The 22,225-nt window shown below is 35.3% G+C and overlaps 1 protein-coding gene across 1 annotated transcript; it reads left to right on the top strand.

Moving 5' to 3' along the window:
- Nucleotides 1-662: 662 nt before the first annotated feature.
- Nucleotides 663-20,741, top strand: sun2 (Sad1 and UNC84 domain containing 2). Its single transcript, XM_052130459.1, has 18 exons — nucleotides 663-916; nucleotides 4,452-4,575; nucleotides 4,696-4,820; nucleotides 9,550-9,633; nucleotides 9,819-9,878; nucleotides 9,983-10,076; nucleotides 10,510-10,571; nucleotides 10,854-10,954; nucleotides 12,157-12,234; nucleotides 12,372-12,425; nucleotides 12,624-12,667; nucleotides 12,854-12,971; nucleotides 13,081-13,299; nucleotides 13,519-13,603; nucleotides 14,277-14,392; nucleotides 14,700-14,867; nucleotides 14,950-15,039; nucleotides 19,068-20,741. The coding sequence occupies exons 2-18, from the start codon at nucleotides 4,454-4,456 to the stop codon at nucleotides 19,179-19,181; spliced, it is 1,734 nt and encodes a 577-aa protein (XP_051986419.1). The 5' UTR covers nucleotides 663-916; nucleotides 4,452-4,453; the 3' UTR covers nucleotides 19,182-20,741.
- Nucleotides 20,742-22,225: the final 1,484 nt, after the last annotated feature.

The raw sequence follows: 22,225 nt of genomic DNA, 5'->3' as shown, positions 1-22,225 counted from the left end.
ACAATTTATGAAACCAGTTTATTCAGATTTTACTGCTGATTTGAAATATGTTCTTTGATCGTAATCTTGACCAACTGTTTTGGAGATTTAAATATTTCCCCATTCAAGTAGATAGGAGCTGCTCCAGCATGCCGCTTAGAAAGATAGCTCCCCGAGAGCGTTCCAACGATGGCCACTAAGTGAACTGACTTGCTATAAAGACTTAGTTTATAATACAGTTTGTTTTGTTTTAATTGAGCGAAGAATTGTTTATTTATGACTTCGCACACATAGCCAAGCCAGCCATTCATAGTCGAGGTGAGTCTTCTGTGTGGAAAAAAGTATTCAAACCAGTTGTTTATTTGCCGAGACTGATGAATAGGTTACATTACATTTGTGAGTTACATTAACTTTAAAATAAAAAGACTCATATGTAATTTCCATTTTTGTATGTACATGAGCGTACTGCAAATGAGGGAGTTGAGTTCCCCACCTTCCGATCAAAATACCGATTAGTTTATATGAAATATATTTAAGTATCGCGAACGTTTGATAAATTTTACTCAATTGTGTACACGTGACTAAAAACATCTCCACAAGATGGCGTGCTGTGACAGTACAGAAGCCATCAGCGCTACATCATCTTTCTAAACACAACCCGTCACAACGAAGAGAGGTGGAGCCGCCGAGCAACTGTCAAGAGACCCTTCCTGATAAGAAGAGCTCTTCCGTCCTCAAAGCATCTTGTCGTTGCGTTATCGGACCATTATAATAAGTTACATAATCAACGTTTTTCAGCCAGTCTTTTGAGCGTATTCCGCGTGCGTGTGACGTAACCGTCTGTAATCTTTTATTGCGGAGCCGTTTCGGATGAGCGGTTCGCTGCAGCACTGACACTTTGACAGGCTGAATGTCTTCCTGAAGACCCATCGTGAAGGTAAAACAACCTCGAATGTGTGTAAAAGCTTTTTAAAGTGCCATATTCATAACTGTCGGCATGTTGCGTGCTTATGGGCTAGTCATGACACGCTTGGCTGAGAAATGATGCTGAGGAAGCATTTGCGTGGATGTAGTCGTGTTGGTAGAATGTCTGTACATCCAAAACTGTCTTTTGCCCTTCTCATTTGCGATGTCTGTTTGTGATTATTCATCAAAGAACAGCAGCCATTCAGAATACAGGAAAACATTTATTTTGGAGTGGCGTCAGGGAAGAGAAGCAAAACGACCATATTCTAACCTGAAACATTTCTTTGCGGTTGAAATTGGCGCAAATGTCAAGGGAACCGCCGAAGAGTTTTCTTGTAAAGTAGAACGGAATTGGAAACTCATTTGCCCCCTGCTGTGAACTTAAGCTCATTACTATACATTTAAACAGGGAGGACTGCCTGTTTTTGCGGAGTAATAATAGATGGGTAGATAAAAACGAGCATAATATGGCATGAAAAGCTGTGGACGAGGGAATGATGCGATTAATGAACGCTGTTTCCATCCAAGGGTTTGTTTTGTGACAAAAGGTGTAGCGCATCAACATTTTTACCGATATAGCTGATGGAAACGCAAATTATCGCTGAAATTTCACAACTGTCGACATAATTTTTTTCCGTTTACCTCTGAAAAATATGAAAAACTGGTTTGGAAAACGTTTTGTTGAGAAAATATAATTGGCATTAACGCCAAAATGTTGTCGTGACAGAATTCGCCACAGTCATTAGCCTGTGTTTATCATGACGACAGAGTATATACATCCTTAAAAGCCAATTTATTGTACATGCTGCTTTACTCACACTATGGATTAGTCTTAATGCCATAACACAGATCGGATGCTGCAAACACGTCTGCGTCATGACACTTCCAGGAGTGCCAACATAAATATATCGCATCATTCGCCTGTCATCGACAAGTGCATTGAGAACAAATGAATGGCCACTCTTTGTGATTAATGTAATCGTAGTAGCCATCCGTTTATTCATTAGTTACTTTTCGACACCACTCAAAATAATAGACTGCAGTCATTGAATTAGCCCACAATACAAAAAAAAAAAAAAAAAAAAAATCTGTGCAGAAAGATGTTTTAAATTAAAAATAAATACACAATACTAGGAAGTTTCTGTGTGCTTTTATGGAACACTAGACCAATTATATAAAAATATTGTTTAGTTTACTTTTGAAAAAATGCCGGCAAAATTCCCTGTATTAAATTAAATAAATTACCAAATGAATAAAGTGTTAAATAATACAAAATAATTACTTGCCTTTTCTTTACATAAATTTAAATTAGCTATACCCTGTTTTGTAGACGAAAAAAGTCGGCTGAATGACATTCTCAGAAAAGTCTCTAAACTATCAACTATTTGTCCAATGCTGAGTTCATTTTCAGAAAACTTGCTTTTTCTACATTTTAAAACTTTTAAATATTTGCATTTGCAATTCCTCCTCTTCTGATTTTATTTATTTGTGAAATTAAAATGACAATAAGATGGCTAATTTCAATGAATTGTCTCAATACTCTCCCCATTTGACCAAAAATCAAGTCTTAACTATCACCAAAATGCAGAATGAGACGTTTTTGTCTGCGGGGGGTGGGGGGATTTTGTTTGTTATCGACATTTTCAGGGATTATTAGCTAAAACGAGGGATTTAGTCTTAAAGCACACTAGTCGTGTTGCATCCAACAACCTTGGAGGACTGAAGTGTAATTTACTGCAACTCAAATCAAAAGCGTAAATGTTATTTTGCATCAATGAAAACATCTATTGATGAGTTGAAATGTGATCAAGAAGATTTGCTCCATTTAGATGGAGCCATATATACAGACTTTTTTGTGAGTGTGTTCCTAAAGCCCTCAAAATTCTTATTAGTGATTTCTTCCAATATTGGTTAATGACACATTTGTAAGTGTGCAGGCCTCATGTTTTATGCAGCTTTAGATTATTAGCTGAATAAGTATTAAGGATTTAGAGAAAAAGAATGGACCCTTTCATCAGGTTATGAATACTGTATTGCACAGTTTTGCTGAATTAGAACAAAAGGCCAATAGGAGCACAAAATCATTAAGTATTTTTATTTATCTGCTTGCACAAAAGTGTGGATTCCTAGCTAATAAATGTGTAAAATACGTCTATGTTCTTGAGATTAACCAAAATATCAAACCCTAGGAATTTAATGTAACCAATTTGAGAGTAAGTGGACAAAGTCGGTATGTGACCGTTGAGGTTCTGATTTGGGAATTTGCTGCACATGTCCCGAGCTCTCCTTCAGATAATCTTCTGCTAAAAGCTGCGTCACCCTGGCTGGGATGAGCCTGCTGTGTCAGATTAGGAATTACACAAAGATCAGGTTCTGACTGCACTTTGTATCTGCAGCTAAAGACTGTGGAAACATATTAGTAATCTACTAGTACTTGTGAGCGGTAATGATGTTTGCAAATGAGAAAATGTAATAATAATAAAAAGAGAACCTTTTAAAGAATTTTCCGGGTTTAATTAAAGTTAAGCTCAATCAACAGCATTTGTGGCATATGTTGATTACCACAAAAAAAAACTTACAGTGGAAGTGAATGGGGCCAATTTTTGTAGGGTTATAGGCAGAAATGTGAAGATTATTATTTTATTAATGCACTTACATTAATTATTCTGTTAAACGCATTTAATATTTGAGCTGTAACGTTGTTTAAATTGTAATTTTACAGTCATTTTAGGGTTTGAGTGTTTCTTGACATTACATCGTCATGGCAACGAAGTGGTAAAATTTTATATAACTTTACACAGAAAAGGTTAGTAAGCAATCTTATCACACTAAAATAAGGTTAACAAGCAATTTGTTTATGTCTTATGGCTATACTTTTGAAACAGTGAGTATTTTAACGTTCAAAAATTGGTTCCATTCACTTCCATTGTAAGTGCCTCACTGTAACCTTGATTTTTGCTTCTTTATTTTTTACAAAAGGATGGACGAGTCGAAATATTTTTTTTGTGGTAATCAATATTATCCCTCAAATTGCTGTCGATTGACTTTGAACCCAGAATATTCCTTCAATTTATTCGGAACATGAGGCTTTCTATAGCTTGAATCTCTGAGACTCTAGTCTCTTGTTTACTGGTTATAATTTTTAAGAAATTCTGGAAGAGCATTTTACAACAGCTTTAACAAAACTGAGCCATTGAATTGGCCACGCCCCCTCTTTCCAAAACACAGTATAAATTGCAGTTACAGTGAGGCTCTTGCAATAAGTTAATGGGGCTGATTATTAGCACACCTCTACTCAACGAGCGGCACGATTTCAGGTATCATTTATAATATGTCCTTAGTGCGTGTCAAAGCTTAATACTTAGGGTTAGGTGTTTGTATGAGCAATCGTAGCAATAATTATAGCACTTATTGCACAGTGTATGAACATTCACACACTACACCCCCCACAATATTTTATCTTGCATAAAGCATCACAACAATCTATGTTTTTGTGTGTTTTACAGAGATGTCAAGGCGAAGCACAAGGTTAGTGTCCAGAGGGACACCCTCCTTTCTTGATGATGATGCAGTAAGCACCAGCTCCACTGAAACCACAGGCCAGATTTCCTACAAAGAAAGTCCTGTCAGGTGTGCTGCTTTACATATGTGTGTTTGTATGTGCTTGTTAACCATATACATAGTTTGCATATGCATTACAAAAATGAACCTGACATATGTCTTTCTGTCTCTGTCCCTTTTTTCCTCCAGGATCTTTAAGAAGAGGGGTCGCAAGAGTACAGGCAGCGCTTCCCGAAATTCAAGCCGTGCTAGCAGTGTGAGTCACACAGTGACTCGGCATTTTGATGACCTCCCTGCCACTGAGAATGAAAATGGTTAGTACTGACGAATAGGCCCTCATGGAATCTGGAATAACACTGTTGTTTGTAGCCTAAAACATTAACAAAATGTTAATATCTACCAAAACCAAAATATCTATTTTTAAATCAACAAACAAACATGCAAAGGGCACTTTGTAAATGACAGGCATTCAAAGTCTGGGGAGTTATCTGTGGAATTCTGCGGGCACAGATTCCATGCAGGCCTACTGATGACCTTAAAATCACTTTCCCTTAATGTCACTAGCACTCCTGCATTACATTTTAGAGGAAAATATGTTATTGCACATAAATTTGGTAAATATGGTCTTCAATTAAATAAACATGGGGTGTTTCTCACTGCTAAGAATGAAAGAATAGACTTGCGTTCCTATGAAGACCAGTCTTTCCAAGCTACCTTGGATGAACCAACTCGGAAAGACAGGAGGACGAAAAATGCATCTATCCCAGCACATTTGTAGACAGTAATACTACTGGCATTATAACACATCTGTGACCTTTGATGATCATCACACCAGTGAGGTTTTGAAGCACTATTGACACTTTAAAAGATTGAAGTTAAGTGTTCACACTCATTTCCTCCATGTCTTTAATGATGCACAACAAAACAAATGTTGACTGAGTATGACAACTCTCACGAGTTGTCGACCTTTTGCAAGCTTACAGAGGGCAAGTCTTGAGGGAAAACACCACAATTGTCCTTTGTCTGCCACTGTAGTGGCGTATGACTTCTGGGACTTCAAATCGGTTCTGCCCACAAGTCACCATCTGAAGCATTCTCGATATTCAGCCTGATCAAGAACACATCTGGGTAATTTTATGCATTCTCGGTACTTGCATATTGAAACTTCGGCTGTGAGTGATGACATTGAATGAGAACGTAAAAACACATAAGAACGCACATTGTGAAACAGCCGTGATCTTCTACTCAACAATTATTAAGGGGGGTGGGGTTATACAGTATATATTTGTACATGCCAAATGCCCAATCTTCCCTAATGTCCAATATAATGTTAGTCAAGTTTTTTCAAGAAAAACACTAATAATTGTTTTTTCATAAAATATTTTCACTATCTTCCTGACCTTTAGAAAGTCTGTTTTTTGTTGATGTGCTTTTAAGACTTCTGTGTAAATGCTGGGGCTGGGTATTGATACAGATTTCATTATTTGACCTAATTCCAATTTACAAGCTCTCGACTCGATTTTGATTTGTTTCAATTCCAAGTCATACGGGTGTAATTCTTTTAAAATGTCAATTTTGACTAGAAATTCTCTTTCAGCTAATGCTGATAATTGTACAGGGGACCTTTTAACTTGGTGCATTACAAAACTATACATTTTTACAGTTGTATTTAGTGCTGTCAGATGATAAAAAATTTTAATGTATATGTATATACATATGTTTTTTTTTTGTAGTTAATCAGAAATTTAATCAAATCGAAATTTGACACTATCTATACTTCTTTTCCTGTCAAAATGCATTTATTTATTTCTTAAGAAAACAAAACAACGTGTAACAATATAATGCGTTATTAATAGGGATGTGCACGAGTAGTCGAATATTCGTTTTGCAATAATTATTAGAATAGTAAAAATACTATTCGAATTACGCAAAGTGAGATGCATGTTAAATCCTGAACACACAAACTAAAACTAACAGTTATAACAGACTGCACTGGGTGGCGCTGTTGAGCGTGGACACAAGTTGATCACATTTGTTGAGAAAACCGTTCTGTCAGTATGTTCAGATGGACACCAATAAAGCGGGTTATTGTGAGAATGTGGCTTACTGTGAGAAAGCTGGGTTCCTGTTTAAATGTACCGGATAAGCGGTGTACACTTTACTCTCGTATATGTGCAGCTCGTCAGAAAGCAACGTAATCCCCACAACGCTTCTGTAAACAACAAACTTGGCATCCGAGAAAGACTATGTTTGCTGAGGTAAGGGACATTCGATCATTTAAACTGGTGTGTATAAATGAGTATAGTTTATGGAGCATGTGGATGTGCTTATTTTTACTAGTGTTTAAAGTCGTCTTTTATGTTAATTTCGTCAGTCTACTTCATTAGCGGTTTCTTTTTCTTCACTTTGCGTGAGCTTAAATGGTTTCATTCTATTCTATTTTTTTTTTTGTTTTCACACATTGCTTGTTTAAAATATATAAAAGAAAACACAGGACATGATATAAGCTTGTTTTGAATATAATTACAAGCTTTTTTTTTTTTGCTGACATATTTTTATTGAATTTTACAACACAAGAACATAACATATATTTAATACAAACATAACTTATTCAAATCCCTCCACATTAACCCTGGCAGTCGTTTAAAAAAAAAACAAAAAAAAAAACATTTCTTTAAACATACAGTGCTTTATATCACACACTCCTATTCAGCATTAAGCATATGCTACAACTTCACACATCTATAGCCACTTCAATATCTCCTTCTTTAACAAATCTCAAGAACATCTCCCAAATTTCGTAAAATTCAGAAGACTTCCCCTTGATCACATACGTAAGCTTCTCAAGGGCCAAATTGGATATCAAGTTTTTACTGAAACAGTCTTGCGTGGAAAAGGTTTCCAGTGTGGATAATGAAGGGAGTTGCACAGAATTCTTTAGTTTTGAAAAAATAAAACTTCTGAGCTGCAGGTATTTAAAAAAAATTTTGCGGGGTATATGAAACTTTGATACCAGATTGTCAAATGACATTAAAATATTGTCTTCATATAAGTCCATCAATCTAACTATTCCCTTATTCAACCATAGTTTAAACCCTATATCATTTTTAGCTGGAGTGAAATATTCATTCCCCCAAATCGGGGAGAAGCAAGACAACAATGGCGCCTCTCCGAGAAATTTATGAACTTCGTACCAGACCATAATAGTATTCTTCACAAATGGATTGTCTGTTTTTCTTTTTAGTTCTTTAAGGGGTGCTGAATATAAGAAGCTGTCAAGTGTCAAGCCTTTTGCAGCCAACATTTCAATCTGTAACCAAGGTATATTCGTATCCCTAGAGAACCAGAAAATTGCAGCCCTCAATTGAGCAGCCCAATAATACCACAATAAATTTGTGTTGCCCCCCCCTGTCATAGGGCAAATATAAAAGGGACAATCGAAGTCTAGGCTTCATGTTACTCCAGACAAAATTAGAAAGAAGCTTACTCACTTTTTGGAAAAAAGGTAGGAGGAGGGGCAAGTGGTAACGATTGAAAGATATATACAAATCTCGGTAATATGTTCATCTTAATCACATTTATTCTTCCCATCATAGACGGGCAGCGTCATCCATCTAGTCGTCTCCTCAGACACCTTCGCCATCAAAGGTTCATAGTTAGCTGAACTAGCTTGTTTTTTTTAATGGTGACGTAAACTTTGACTAAAAAAATATTTTACAATGTCTCTTTCTCATTAATTACCTTAATTTAAATAACTGAATATTTGTTTTTTTATGAGCTTAAATATTCGAGTACCAAATTATTGATGAATGCCCATCCCTATTTATTAAAGTTTTGCAAACAAAGCCTTCCACACTATAAAGATAGAATTGCACTAAAATAGCACCAATTCAAGTAACTTTAAACATTTCCCAAAGTCTCAGTGGGAGTTTAACTAATTAAAAGAACTAGTCTCCCATAGGTTGCATATTTATTGCAATTGGCATTAAATCTCTTAAACTCAAATCTGCCGGTAGACTGCGGGTATCCACTTTCCTATAGCAATCCTGAAGCTGTGATCATGATTCGCGTCAGGGCATCAGCTCCAGTGCCGCTTTGAACTCCACATGAAAAGTGCTTTCAGACAAAAACATCTCATTCTGCGCTTTGGTGATAGTTAAGACTTGACATGCTTCTGTGGTAATTAAAATATGCCTTACATATGCTGAAAAAGACTTGATTTCTATCACAAGTATTTTCTGGGCTTGTTTTGTACAGCAGATAGCATTAAGAGTTCCTTTCTCCATAATTTTATCAAGGAAGCGCTGTTGTGTGTGTGCAGAGATTCTTTAATTTACTGAGATAAGAACCTCCTCTATCATAGGAGAGAACGTTATAGTCCACTAGCGTGTTATGACAGTACCACCCATAGAATGTCTATGGATCCGCCACGTTCTGCTATTTTATGCTAAGCTTGTAGGCTCCCCTTGGTAGATGGGCGTGTGTGTGTGTGTGTGTGTGTGTGTGTGCGTGTGTGTGTGTGTGATGATTCCAGGCAGACACATTACAAAGGTTCCTCTCTTCCAAACAAGTGTATGAAAAACAATTAAGAAAAATCAACGCGTTAAACTTTTTGAAATAATTGCCTACGTTAACGTGTTATTTTTGACAGATCTAATTTTATTATAAATAGTTTTACATATTTTCACTAAATATGGTGAGCTAAATGTTTAATTGTACCCGCCAGTGGCTAATTGCAGACATTTTTAGTCGCAAAGCTCAAAATGTGGTCACATATGCAAGTGATTTATTCAAATGGTAGAGGGTAGCCTCATAGATTTTGAATTGATATCAAGATTCAAATTAAGATTTTGATGCAAATTGGAAAATATATATTTTTACCAGCTCTAGCCAACACAGTCTGCGACTTACTATTGGCTCCAATCATTTTAACTGCCCCATCAGTTTCTTTGCAAATCAGTCCATGCTGAAATGTGCAAACTTACTCGTACTCTCTCATTCTCTACATATTTCTCTCTCTCTCTCTCTCTCTCTGGGTTTTAGGTGTGACCTACACTGCTCAAGGATTCTCCTCTGGATACTCCTCAGCCGAAGACCATTTTTATAAACCCATCATCCCAAGCACTAGTAAGTCTGCATTACAAGTTTATAACTGGTAGTCTAGTTGGGTGTGTTGGCCATTTTGCACATGAAAAGTAGAGAATTCTTTGCTTTATTTCAATGCTTAAGAGACCTTAAGCTCTTTGAAAGGTGCTGTATAAATGAAACATATTATTATTATTATTATTAATATTATTATTTCCTTTCTTCAGGTTCTGCACAATCTGTTGCTGAACCAGGGTTTGTTGTGTGGGACATATTTAATTCTCCAGGTATTAAATGTACAAATCCTCCCGTCCCTCCTCTAACATGAACAATCAGTCTTATTCTCCTCTTGTAGAATGGTAATAGTCATGTGCTCATGTGTACATTGCAGCTCAAGCTCTGATTATGTTCTACTGGTGGTTGGGCAGTGCATGGTACGGCCTCACCTCTCGAGTGTCTCTGATCAATGTGTTTCTGCTCAGCAGGTACAGTGCTCTGTGTGCCTGCATGTGCATGCATGTGCGCGTGTGTGTGTGTACTTAGCTATAGGTTGGGAACACATTTGTCTCCAGAAGTTAAATAAATCTGGCAAAATTGTCATTTGTGATGACCCTTGTCTGAAAAACAAATTACTCAAAAATAAAAATTGTAGGGGTTGGGTGTCAGTTAGGGTTAAACTATAGTAATTATAATTGGCTTTATATAAAAATTACAGAAATGTATGGAATGCTCATTTGCAGAGCAAAAATACGCATCTATATTCAGAAATACAAAACAAAGCCCCTATTAATACATTTGATGTGCCTGTGTTACACACACACAGGCCAAGACTTTTTTTTTCTTTTTTTTCGCATTTCTAATCAGCTAGCCTTGGTTTATAAAATTACATGATCACTTGTCCTGTGTTTTTCTCAATAGATGCACAGCAGATATGAGAAAAGCTGCTCTCCTCTTCCTCCTCCTAATCTGCCTCATTTTCGGTGAGTGAGCAGATAGAGACCCCTCTGTAAATATAGAAAATATTTAAGACAACCTATTCTGCTCAAGTGGACCCTTATTAAGGCCATTTCACATGACTTGTGTCGGGGCACATCTCAATACAAGCGTAATGTGTCTCTTTGACCACCACCTGAAAAAGTGTTGCAGATAGCATCACGTAAGAGCGGAGCTGAATCATGTGAAAGTGCCTTTACTATGTAGTTATATGCTTGATATACATTTGCTATGCAGTTGGCATGATCTGTCAAATTGTTTTGCTGTAGGGATGTGGTACTGGTTCCCATTTGCTTCACACCCTCATGAGGTTTCTTCTAGGACGCCACCTGTTAAACTCACTGATGCACCTGTGAGAACAGTTATTGATGTTAGTAGAACTTCTCTCCAGTTAATGGGTTAGTTCACCCAAAAATGAAAATTCTCTTATCATTGACTCACCCTCATGCCTCCCAGATGTGTATGACTTTCTTTAATTTGCAAACCACAAAAAATATTTTTAGAAGATTATCTCAGCTCTGTAGGTTCTTACAATGCAGATGAATGGTGACCAGACCTTTAAAGCTAATCGGAAGATTTTCCAGATGATTATCGATATAGATATATATGGATTTAATTTTCCAGATATAAATTGGACTGCTCATTCCACAAAAGTTTTTGTCTCTTTAGACATATTTCTCAGCACAACTTCGGTAATGTGTGAGCGGCAGGGTAAATTAAAGGGGGTCGCACACCAACCACGTCTGGCAGACAACATGGTGCATTCTAAAATTAGAAACAATTATTTATTTTCTACAAAAGGTACACACACACACACACTGCCTGCCAATGCTCAGCATCAACATTCTGAAGTGGCATAGAGCTCAACTCGCATAGTTTTCCAGTAAATTCTATGCAAACATTATCAAAGGACAAAGATTATTTACTCTAGCCATAACTGGATGTCCTATTGTTTATACATACCTTTCATAGAGCCTACACAATGTATTTTCAGTTGTTTTGTGGTTTGACAGTTTGAATGAAAGACCTATTCATTCAGAGAATTTGCATACTAAACCTCATTTCTAATTGTTAGTTTGGGCCATTACACCAGTTTCACTACCCTGCAAACTCATCAACTTCACTTTGTTAATTCTTGAAGTACAAAAACCTTTTGTAACTTTGGACTGCCATAATCTCCACCACATTTTGAAAATGGATCTAGTTAATAAAAAAAGGAAAAAAAGAAAAAAGCACTTAAATATTGATCTGTTTCTCACCCATACTTTGGATTTGGAGTCTTATGGATTACTTTTATGCTGTTTTTGTGATTTTTGGAGCTTGAAATGTCTGGTCACCATTTGCTTGCATTGTAAGAACTAACGAAGCTGAGATACTCTTCTAAAAATCTTTGTTTGTGTTCTGCAAAAGAAAGAAAGTTATACACATCTGGGTTGGCATTAGGGTGAGTAAATGATGAGAGAATTTTAATTTTTTAGGTGAACTATCCCTTTAAATAGCTCAATAATTCCATTTATTGCTTCTTTCTCTTAACTTTATTATTTTACTAATAAATGTGTTGTTGCTCTTTAGGACCATTTCCAGCATGCTAGCCTGTCTAATCTGCAGGATGAGATCTTAAACTTGCACGAAAGAGAGGCCAGCCTGATGGTAAGGAATAAAATCAAACAACCCGTAACAATCAAAATCTAGCATAATTTTTTCTTGTAGTCAACAACAGGAAAAGTGCACAACGATACTGTAGCTTTCTCATTGCCTTTCCTTTCTCTTTGTTTCTCCATTATTAGAGAGACATTGAACTGCTGAAGATGGAGAGTGCAAGGCAGAAGGTCAAATCAGAGGTGAGAAAACGAAACTTAGAATTAAGCATACGGTTTTCTGTATATTGGTATACTTTGCCAAACATAGAAGTTTCAGTGACAGTAAAACGTCTTTCCTCTTCTCTTCTACCACCTTTGTTTCTTCTGTCATGGCAACAAAGCACAAAACAGGAAATTAGGTCATCCACCTAAATACAGTTATTTCTATTTGTGTCCTAGATGCTGCAAACCGATATGAAGTTTATGACGAATCAATTGAAGAAGTCAGTGTCTTTTCACATTTTGTTCTACATTATAAATAAATCTTTACTTTGTTCTAAGCAAGCATCACTATTATGATTTCTCAGACATTTCTTTGGGTTAGGGATTTTTCTAAGTATTACAATGTGTCACGCAAATATGAATAATACCTCAAAATGTTCAGCTTGATGTTCACTGTTTCTCCCTAGTGTTGAGTCTGAGCACGAGCAGCAGATTTCTGACCTGAAGTCAGGTCTCTCGAAGTTTCAGTCAGCTTCAGAACTCCTCAAGGAAAGACTTGATGCACAAGACACTCTCAACATAAATGTAAGGAACAATACACACTTTTCCACGACTTTTCATTTTGATGTTTAACGCCAATTGATGATTACAGGACAAACTCATTAATCAAATAATGATGTGACGTCCTCTGTAGCTGAAAGCAGAGCTGTCTGAGTGGCTCGTAAGTCACATGAATGATACAAGCTCAATGGAATCAAACGTAGTTGCTCGTCCTGAGCTGCAGAGGGCGCTGGAGGATCTAGAGAAACAGATACTAGACAAATTGGGGCAGGAGAAAGAGCAAGCAAGAGATGTGTGGCAGACTGTAGGTGATATTCTTCAGCAGGAGGGAGCCGGAGGCGTTACTATACAGGTGTGTGTGTGTATGTGTATGATGGGATGTTGAAGGGAAAAAATTCTCCAAGATTTGTATTGATTGTCTTTCAAATGTATTTTTGAACCAAAGTATTTAATCCACTGCTTTTGGTATTGTTATACTTAGCTGTTGTAATCTTTAGGGCAGATTTTAAAGTTTACTCATCAGAATCATAATGTCTTTGAGTTTAAACAAGTATGTTTTTATGTTCAAAAGGATGTAAAAGAAATCGTCAACAGGGCAATTAGTCTGTACAGAGCAGATGGAATTGGAATGCCGGACTACGCCTTGGAATCGTCTGGTAATAATTTTGCTCAATACTTTTGACTTGAACATTATTATATATATATTTATACAGAACAATATTATCAAATTCTCTCATCATTTCCTCACCCTCAAGCCATCCCAGATGTGTTTGACTTTTTGTCTTCTGCTGAACACAAACAAACATTTTTAGAAGAATATCTCAGCTCTGTAGGTCCATACAATGCAAGTGAATGGTGGCCTGAACTTTGAAGGTACAAAAAGCATGTTCAGAAGCGATATGATAGGTCACTATGTATCTTCAATTTTACTTTGATGTCCACATTTTTCTTTTGTTTTCGGCCATTCGCATTCTTCGTGCATATCGCCACTGGACAGGGAAGAGAACGTAAATATTGTTCTGTTTCTCACTCACACTTTTCATATCGCTTCTGAAGACATTGATTTAACCACTAGCGTTGTATGGATTACTTTTATGCTGCCTTTATGCGCTTTTTGGACCTTCAAAGTTCTGGCCATCATTCACTTGCATTGTATGGACCTGCAGAGCTGAGATATCCTTCTAAAAATCTTAGTGTTCAGCAGAAGAGAGAAAGTGATACACAACTGGGATGGCACGAGGGTGAGAATTTTTGGGTGAACTATCCCTTTAATATATATCCAAGTGGTATGTACAGTATATACAATATTGTATGTGTTTGTGTATTTAGGTGCCAGTGTAGTAAACACTCGTTGTTCAGAGACGTACAAGACAAGATCTGCGTGTCTCAGTTTATTCGGCATTCCTCTCTGGTATCAATCTGAAAGCCCTCGGACAGTTATCCAGGTACACTCACACTTTATAACTGTAAAAACAAATAACACTGTCATATAGAACGGTCCACTTCTGATGTTTTGAAATCACATTGTGGAGATGAGCCAACCTTCCCCACTAGCAAAACTGCTTAAAATGCATACTAAATAATCTTTTAATAAAATGTAAAAATGCAGAAAGGTTTGTGTGAGGGTTAGGATTAGGGAAAAGGGTACAGTTAGGGATGAATAATATCATGAGCTCCGTATTAAAGCAATAGAAGTCAATGGGATGTCCACACCACGATAGAAAAACAAACGTGTATTTTTGTGTGTTTTAGCCAGAGCTGTATCCCGGGAAGTGTTGGGCGTTCCGTGGCTCACAGGGTTTCCTGGTGATCTCACTATCCTACCCAATAAAAATCACCCATGTCTCACTTGAACACCTTCCCAGAATACTCTCACCAACAGGGCGCATTGACAGTGCACCAAAGGATTTTGCTATCTATGTAAGTCAACATTCCATCATTTTATCATAATGTTAAAATCGTCTTATTTCAGTGTTGAGATTTACCGGCCACCTATGTTTAGGGTATGACTAATGAGAATGATGATGCAAAGCTGCTTGGGACATTCACGTATGACCAGGACGGAGAGCCCATTCAGACTTTCAAGCTTCCGGTAAGTCATCCATACGTAGGAACAGTGTTGGAGAGTTGCTAACTACAAGTAGCGACGCTACTAACTTAACTAAATTTTTCAGTAGCTTGACAGTAGCTCAGCTGCTTTTGAAACACTTTAGCTTTTGCAGTAGCAAACTACTTTTTCCAACGAGTAGCTGTGTAGCCTGACCAAACGCTACATGTTTTGGTCAGATTATAACTAATAGCATTCTTTATTGTAAAATGTACTATATTTCTGTATGCTGATCAGAACCAGGCAGCGTCATCTTCTTCTTTTAAAACAGCAGATCACAAATGAAAATAGTGCATTACCGCCATCTACTGTTACATCAGGCACCTTATTAAGGCTCACTTGGATAAGAGATTGACTGATAGTTATGTAAAATGACCAACCAAAGTTCGTTTACTTTTACAAGACATACAACGGCGGGTAAATCTGAAAATTATAAAAGAACACCATTTTATTCTATGAAACAAAGAATGTTTCAGACACTTTGTTCTTAATAGATCACTCAACATCATATTTACCTTTACTATTTTAAATATAATAATTCCAAAATTATTATTGCTTTTGAGGGATTTATTTTCTGTTCTGAATATGTTTATTTCATGTCTCATTATCTGTGCTATATAAATAATTCCTATTAAGCATAACTATGCAACTATCTTTTATACGGTGACCATACGTCCTCTTTTTTTGTAGCTGAAAAGGGCTTCGTCTATATATTGATGTGCTCTCCACAGTCAATCATACAATCTGTGTATTTAATACTGTGCATCAGTTTTCATGCGTATACTTGTCCGTGATTATTCTGACTCAGAGCGGCAGAGCGTGCACTCTTTTCAATATACTTTTCTCTCTCTCTCTTACTTGTGCGGAAAAGAGATCATTCAGACCTGCTCTGCTGCACTCAGCCAGAAGCATTAATGATGTAATTACACTTTTAAAAGTAGGTTCCCCAGCTCTGTGAATTATTAAATATAACACCTGTTTTAACAGACTCGTGCTTAATACGCAGTCATTTATCACTGAAAATGTTGACAATATTGACAGAACATCAAATACTACGTATCAGGGATATTTAAACTGATATAACAGATACAAATAGACCATGATAGAAATTTTAGGACTCAGTCCATCAGATATTTGAAGCTCACCCGTTTTATGTGACATTTTAAGCTGGCACTTAGGTGTCAATGGCAAAAAAGTCAGAAAATACATTGAACAAGAATCTATGTAAGGGGAGAAATCCCTGCATCTCTATTCAAATATAATTTTATGGCCATTGATAAAGGAATGTTCTGGGTTCAATACAAGTTAAACTCAATCGAAAGCATGTGTGACAATGTTGATTCCCACAAAAATAAATTTATAAATACAATATATATATATAAATAAATAAAATAAATTAAAATACTCACTTTTTCAAAAGTATACCACAAGGTATAAAGGATCTGTGTAAACATGATTTTTTTGTGATTTAAATTCCTTTTATAAATCTTTTCTTTGTAAAGTTGTAGCTAATTTTACAACTTTGTTCCCATGACAATGTTATGTCAACAAACCTTAAAACAACTGTAAAAACAACTATTTAAACAACTTTAAACTCAAATAGTACATGAGTTTTAACTGAAGAATTAATGCAAGTGCTTGTATAAAATTATATTCTTCACATTTCTGTGTTTAAACCCCCCAGAAATTGGCCACATGCAATTTTATTGTCCCCATTCACTTCTATTGTTAGTTCCTCACTGTAACCTTATTTTTGTTGTTGTTTTTTTTTTTTTTTTAAAGAGGCGAGTCGGAATAATTGTTTGTTGTAATCAACATTACGCCACCAATTCTGTCGATTGACCTTAACTTGTATTGAATCCCGAATATTCCTTTAAATCTATTCATGTTACTATTTATTTATTACATTAAATACGTTAAATGTATTTTAATTAATGCAAATTTTGTTATTGTTATTATTGGTTTGATATAGAATAATATTGATAAAAAATATATTGCTCATTAAATAGCTTCAACGTAGCTAGCTACTTTTTGATATTAACTCGTATTGTAGCTAACTACTTTTTCAAAAGAGTAGCTTGACTGTAGCTTAATTACTTTAAATTATGAGTATATTGTAGCTTGTCAAACTACAGTTTCAAAGTAGCTTCCCCGACACTGCGCAGGAAGTCAAAAATAGAGGAGCAGCAATTGGAAGAATCTCACAGAACTTGTCAAGAACATATCAGGGTTAGATTTTACCTCTGATTAACAGAAAGAAATTAGAAATAATATTTTGCTTTTTTTTGCATTTTGAGCCCGTAATGCTAAAAAAAAAATGTATTAGCTAACTTGTTTTTAAACATCATGGTTAATGCATTTTTAAAAATCATAATACTACAATATAATGAGCAACAACACTGAGATTTACAAAAAACAACAATAATTGTTCCGTGCACATTACGGTAATGAGAACGTGTGCTTAAAGGAATATTCCGGGTTCAATACAAGTTAAGCTCAATCAACAGTATTTGTAGCACAATATTGATTACCACAAAAAAAAAATTGACTCAAAATGCAAAAAAAGCACAAATCAAAGATACAGTGAGGCACTTACAGTGGAAGTGAATGGGGCAAATTTTTGAAGGGTTTAAAGACAGAAATGTGAAGCTTATAATTATAGAAAAGCACTACCATTAATTCTTCTGTTAAATCTCATGTTCTTTGAGCTGTAAAGTTGCTTAAATCATAATTTTTACAGTCATTTTAGATTTTGTTGACATTACATTGTCATGGCAATGAAGTTGTAAAATTTTGTATGACTTTACACAGAAAGGTTAGTCCCTCACAGTAACCCAGATTTTTGCTTTTTTTTAAAAAAAGTTTTGTTTTTGTTTTTTGGTAATCAACGTTATGCCACAAATGCTGTCAATTGAGTGTAACTTGTATTGAACCTGAAATATTCCTTTAATTGTCATGAATATAATGTCAAAATCAAGAAATCTGAATGGCCCTGCATTTACATTTGGCCTATTCATTTGGCAGACGCTTGTATGACTTCTTGATGGCGGAGAACGCTGGAGAGTGCAATTTTGTTTTCTCTATATACTGTATGTTACCTCTCGGTTCTATGACTCAAAAATGCTACGCAGAGGACCTGCTGTTGTATTTATCGTAGAATCCCAATGATTTGTCTAGTTTAAAAGTTCTTCAAGCATGTATAGCAGATATAAAAAAATAGGATGGCATGTAACAGAGGTTGTTATAATCAGTCATGGTTTTAAAAAAAGTCAGATTGAGTCGGCACTTAATCAGGTGGTCTCGAATATTCAGCAGGTGGTGAGAAATTGTTAATGTTAAATATCATGTCGGGAAGTTAGATCCGTCTTGTTTTTAACAGTTAAGGAGCATTTCTAAGGTGAGTCGGGTTTTGAGTTTTAGGGATACGGAGAAGCTTATTCATGCTTTTATTTTGCTTGCCTAGATTATTGTAATGCTCTGTTTTCAACTTTAAATCTACGCACTTTAGCACGGCTACAATCAGTGCAAAATACTGAAGTTAAACTTTTGACACAAAATAGGTCATTTAAATCATATTACTGCAGTTGTATCTTCTTTGCATTGGTTACAATTCATTTTAGGGTTGACTTAAAGATTTTATTAATTACATATAAAGCATTACATGGTTTGCTGCCAGATTATTTAGCAGACCTTATGAAACAGTTAGACCTCTTAGATCTTCTTCTCTTGAACTGTTGGCTGTTCCAAGACCCAGATACAAAACTAAAGGTGATAGAGTTTTGTAGTGAAGGTCACACGAATATGGAACAGCCTGCCCTGGTATATTAGATCTGCTGAATCTATGTCTGTTTTTATTTATTTTTTATAATTGTTTTATTATTGGTCCTTAAAAAAAGGCTTATTTTTTGTATGCAAAATATTTCTAAATTTTTTTGGAGGGCAATGTGACCTAAATATTTTTTTTTGTGAGATTTGCTCAATAATTTCTGTAAAATTCTTTCTTTTTATCACAGGAAACCTCAAATATCTACAGCATGGCAGAGCTCCGAATTTTAAGCAACTGGGGCCACTTGGAATACACGTGTGTGTATCGCTTCAGAGTGCACGGGGAGCCGTTGCTCGCTTGAGAACTAGAAAAGGCGAAGAAGAACTCTTTTGCCCTCTTCAGTTTTGGTTTACTCTTATGCAAAATAAAATAAATGTAAAAAACAAAAAAGCAAAATGCACTGAACTCTCAAAGAATGATTCAAACAGACATCTTCCTAATGTACTCGTACCACAAAACGCACAAACACGAAAAGACACGCTGTACAAATGTGTCCGTTTTTTGCCATCTATACCAATATATCAGTTTGCATTTCTCAAAAATGACTGCGTTTTGGTTTCCAGACAAGTGCTGATAGGACATTTAAAAATTAGTCTTTATTTAATGACACCGTTTTGAATGAGGAATCATAGCGAATCCATTTTAGAAGCTAAATTAAGGACAGACCTCTGTTTTATGTAACAGTAAATATGTTATGACTGCCAACTATGTATATTTCAACAGCTAAGGCTGAATGAAGGATTTGAGCTTGCAAACAAGAGTAATGCCAAGAGATTAAAAGTACCACTATTAAAAGCCAGTATTTTGGCTTTTAATCTTTTTGCTGGATTTATTTGCTCTTACACCTTTTTTTATTTGTTTGATCCTCAATTCTGTAATGACAAATGGTTCTGTAATGTGTTAATGCACATCATTATTGAACCATATACCTCTTTAAATTAACAAGCTTCATTGTTTAGATATGTTTACAAAATATAATCAGCAATTCTGTTTTCTGAATCTCTAGACAAGTTGTGTTAAAACATTGATATTTGTCCCCTGGTACAGGGTAGTATAATTTTTAAGATGGATTATATCTCCTCTGCAGGACAGGGGAAGATTAGAGTAAAACTCAGGTTTAGGGTTTTGTAACCAAAGTTGCTCTTTAAATTTACAGACTGAATATTGTTCTTGTCCTCTTTGTGTATATATGTGCTCGATCATAATGCTGTTTTTATTTGCTGTATGTTGAATGGACACTTGAATTAGTCCTTGAAATTATAGATATTTTGTGGATTGTTTTGTTTTGGTTTATTGTTTCACTTTGACATCCTTTTCATTTATCTTTAAGCTTAAAGGGATAGTTTACCCAAAATGAACAGTCATCTTTTACTCACAATCATGTTGCTCCAAACTTGTATGACTCACTTTTTCTGTGGTACACAAAAGCAGAATGTTAGCCTCTGTCACCATTCACTTAAATTGTATTTCTCTCCATGTTTTCCAATGGAGATTGAGGCTGTTCTGCATGAGGCCTTCTTTGTGTTCCATAAAGAAAAAGTCATTCAAATTTGGAACAACAGTAAATTATGGAATTTTCATTTTTGGGTGAACAATCTGTTTAATATAGCTCTGATCTGAATTTGGCAAACATTTGTAGGAAGATTGTCATATTATCTGATATGATTATTTTGTAATAAAAAGGCCATTTTTTAAAAATAAATTTAATATTGTGCATCATATGGTGTGAATGCAAATATTGATACACAAATTCAAAAATTGCACACACAAAACAAAATGCACATCTGCATGCGTAACAGTGCACTGATCTTTCTATACACAAGAGTAATTGATACTAGCATTGCAAAAAGACTATTTTTATCTTGAGTATTTGGAAACCAATTTAATTGTCTTCCATGGTGCAACAGATGGATTGCATGGTCACGGAAGCAATGGCAAAGATATATATATATATATATATATATATATATATATATATATATATATATATATATATATATTTTATCATTTTAGTTTGTGCATTTTGTCTATTATACAGAGTATGTGTGGTGGGTGGTGTTTATAATTGGATGAATAGATGTGTATAGACTAGTGCTGTTCAGCCGTGACGTCAAGTTCTAGGTAAACCTGGAAGTCTTATTTTTATTTTATTGAACATGTCAATTACAATATAATTATAGTACACGTTTCAAATAAGGTTTAATAATTATACATATATATATATATATATATATATATATATATATATATATATATATATATATATATACAGATTTGTTTATCTTTCTGATTATCAAAGATCAACAAAATTTTGCCAAAAAGATACTGAATATGAACAGTACCAAAATAAATGAATCCGGATGTTGATTACAGAAGCAACCGTTCTAAGCTATATCCTGTTTAAATTGAGATGGTGTTTAGAAGATTATATTCTACTGTATGAATGAGTTCAAAAGAGACCTCTTTAACCTCGTTATCAAATAATGGTTAGGAAAAAGTCAAACCTTTTTCCAATTAACATCATTCACAAATTGATTCCAGTATGAAATTACATTTGGTCGAGTAACAATGTCTTTTTGGAATAGAGCTCTCACTGATCTGTTTTTTACTGTTGCAATGAGAATAAAAAACATTTTTCACCTACAAGGGAATATCTTGGTGTAAGCGGAGGAAGTTGTTGGTAGATTAATCTCTTTGTTTTCTGTATAGCATCCGCACTCCAGAAGGAATGGCACCAAAGACCTTCATGTATGTTGGTACATGAATATTGTAATGTGCTAAGAATTCATCATAAGTCAAAAGAAAACCTTCTATTTTGAATAACTGATCCACCAATACAATGTTATTTCAGAACCAATTTTCAAACAAAAGTTTTTTGCTTATACAAAATGTCCCTGTTATTACAGATGAAGCATTTGTGGGGTGAAAAATTGTGCTTGTAAATCAAGCTCCACACCAAGAAAGCTGTTGATATCCAAAGTACAAACAAGGAAAAAATCAATACCACCCAAGTTAGATAAAATATGGAGGTGCATTCCAAATGAGTTGTCTAATCCAGTTGATTTTCTGTGTTATTTAATGTGGCAAAGTCCAGAAAATTGAGGCCACCATTTTCATACGAGTTCATTATTTTTTTTTTAATGTAATGTATCCTGTTTCTCCAAACAAAGTTAAATAGAATTTATCAATCTCTTTAGATATTTTTCCATCAACCTGGAGAGCCAAAGCCGCATATGTTAATCGAGAAATTCCTTCCGCATTAGAAATCACAACTCTACCCCCATAACAATAAGTCTCTTAAAAGCCTAAATACTTTTTTGGATAATAGGATCAAAATTGAGTGAA

The sequence above is a fragment of the Xyrauchen texanus genome, chromosome 7 (assembly GCF_025860055.1).
Source record: "Xyrauchen texanus isolate HMW12.3.18 chromosome 7, RBS_HiC_50CHRs, whole genome shotgun sequence".
Lineage (NCBI taxonomy): Eukaryota > Metazoa > Chordata > Actinopteri > Cypriniformes > Catostomidae > Xyrauchen > Xyrauchen texanus.
This window is presented reverse-complemented; position numbering and strand designations above follow the sequence as displayed.

Excerpts from the sequence above, each read along its gene's own strand:
- sun2 (XM_052130459.1), top strand. The coding sequence starts at position 4,454 with ATGTCAAGGCGAAGCACAAGGTTAGTGTCCAGAGGGACACCCTCCTTT. Across the intron at positions 12,972-13,080 it reads AAGACACTCTCAACATAAAT|CTGAAAGCAGAGCTGTCTGA; the intron begins GTAAGGAACAAT and ends CGTCCTCTGTAG. Across the intron at positions 13,604-14,276 it reads CTACGCCTTGGAATCGTCTG|GTGCCAGTGTAGTAAACACT; the intron begins GTAATAATTTTG and ends TTGTGTATTTAG.